The following is a 1,211-nucleotide window of genomic DNA, read 5'->3' on the forward strand; positions in this document are numbered from 1 at the left end:
AGGTGAGCCTGGCTCTGACCCTGACCAGTACCCCAGCCCCAATATGCTGCCCCGCCTGCACACCTTCTGCGGTAGGTGAGCACGACCTTGACCCCGACCCCGACCCCCACGGTGCTGCCCTGGCTGCGCACCTGCGAGAGGTGAGCCTGACCCCCAGCCTCTGGCTCCAGCTGGTACCGCCGCCCCAAGGTGCTGCCCTGCCGGCATCACTTCTGTGAGAGGTGAGCCCACCCGGCTGGCCCCGTAGCCCCCAGGTGCTGCCCTGCGAGAAGCGACCCCGGCCCCTGACCCCTGCGCCAAGGTGCTGCTTCAGTCTGCGCACCTGCAAGAGGTGAGCCTGCCCTGGCTATTGCCATAGATTGCCTCACCGTGCCGCTCGGCCTCCGTGCTTGCCGGAAGCGAGCGTGATCCTTGACCCCCAACCCCTGACCCCGACTGGTACTGCAGCCCCAAGGTGCTGCCCTGCCCACACACCTGCGAGAGGTGAGCCTGACCCCGACCTCTGACTCTGACTGGTGCCGCCACCCAGCAGTGCCGCCTTGCCTGCGTCATTTCTGCAAGACGTGAGCTTGACCCCTGATCTTTGACCACGACTGGTACCACGACCCCAGGGTGCTGCCCTGTCTGCGCACCTGCGAGAGGGGAGCCCCTCCGATCCCAACTGGTACCGTAGCCCCACGGTGCTGCTCCACCTGCACCCCTGCGAGCGGTGAGCCTGGCATTTGACCCCCGAACCTGACTGGTCCTGCAGCCCCAAAGCGCTGCCTTGCCTGCACACCTGTGAGAGGTGACCCCGAGCTCTGCCCTGTGCCGTGGCGGGGGGGCTCCACTCTGCCGGCCCCGGGGGCAAGGGGCCGGAGCAGAGCAGCAGCCACGAGCCCACGGTGCCGCCCTGGGGCAGGGCCCCGCCGCGCTGCTCTGTGCACCCCAGAGTCTCTGCCGCCCCACGGTACTGGGGGGTGCCAGGCATGCTGGGAGGAGCCGTGGTCCATCCTCCTGCTCTCCGGCTAGCGCTGGCGGTGCCGGGGGGGCGCGCCGTGCCCGTGGCTGTGGCCGCCTCGCGCCCCATGCACGCGCCGGGCTGGGGTGCCCCTGGGGCTGTGGCCGGGGGTCAAGGGTGACTGACAGGGTGGGGGCCGGTGACTGACGCTCACTCTGTCCCCTGTGCCTCGTCTCCCTGCAGCGACCCCCGCACCCCTGTCTGTCAGCCC

The 1,211-nt window shown here is 69.9% G+C and overlaps 1 protein-coding gene across 5 annotated transcripts in view; it reads left to right on the forward strand.

The window, feature by feature from the left end:
- Positions 1 to 19: 19 nt before the first annotated feature.
- TRIM3 (tripartite motif containing 3) overlaps positions 20 to 1,211 on the forward strand; it is a 6,671-nt gene continuing 5,479 nt past the window's right edge. Inside the window, exon 1 of one of the 5 annotated variants that reach the window (XM_019530495.1) lies at positions 20 to 75. In XM_019530495.1, coding sequence (XP_019386040.1) covers positions 44 to 75 — 32 coding nt within the window. In that variant the 5' untranslated portion in view covers positions 20 to 43. Of the gene's footprint in view, positions 76 to 151; positions 222 to 245; positions 332 to 432; positions 564 to 584; positions 710 to 1,211 lie in introns of those variants that run through there. The other 4 variants (XM_019530499.1, XM_019530496.1, XM_019530498.1 and 1 more) reach the window with 4 other exon arrangements.

Source organism: Crocodylus porosus, unplaced genomic scaffold (assembly GCF_001723895.1).
Source record: "Crocodylus porosus isolate Cpor-Errol unplaced genomic scaffold, CroPor_comp1, whole genome shotgun sequence".
Taxonomy (NCBI): Eukaryota; Metazoa; Chordata; order Crocodylia; family Crocodylidae; genus Crocodylus; species Crocodylus porosus.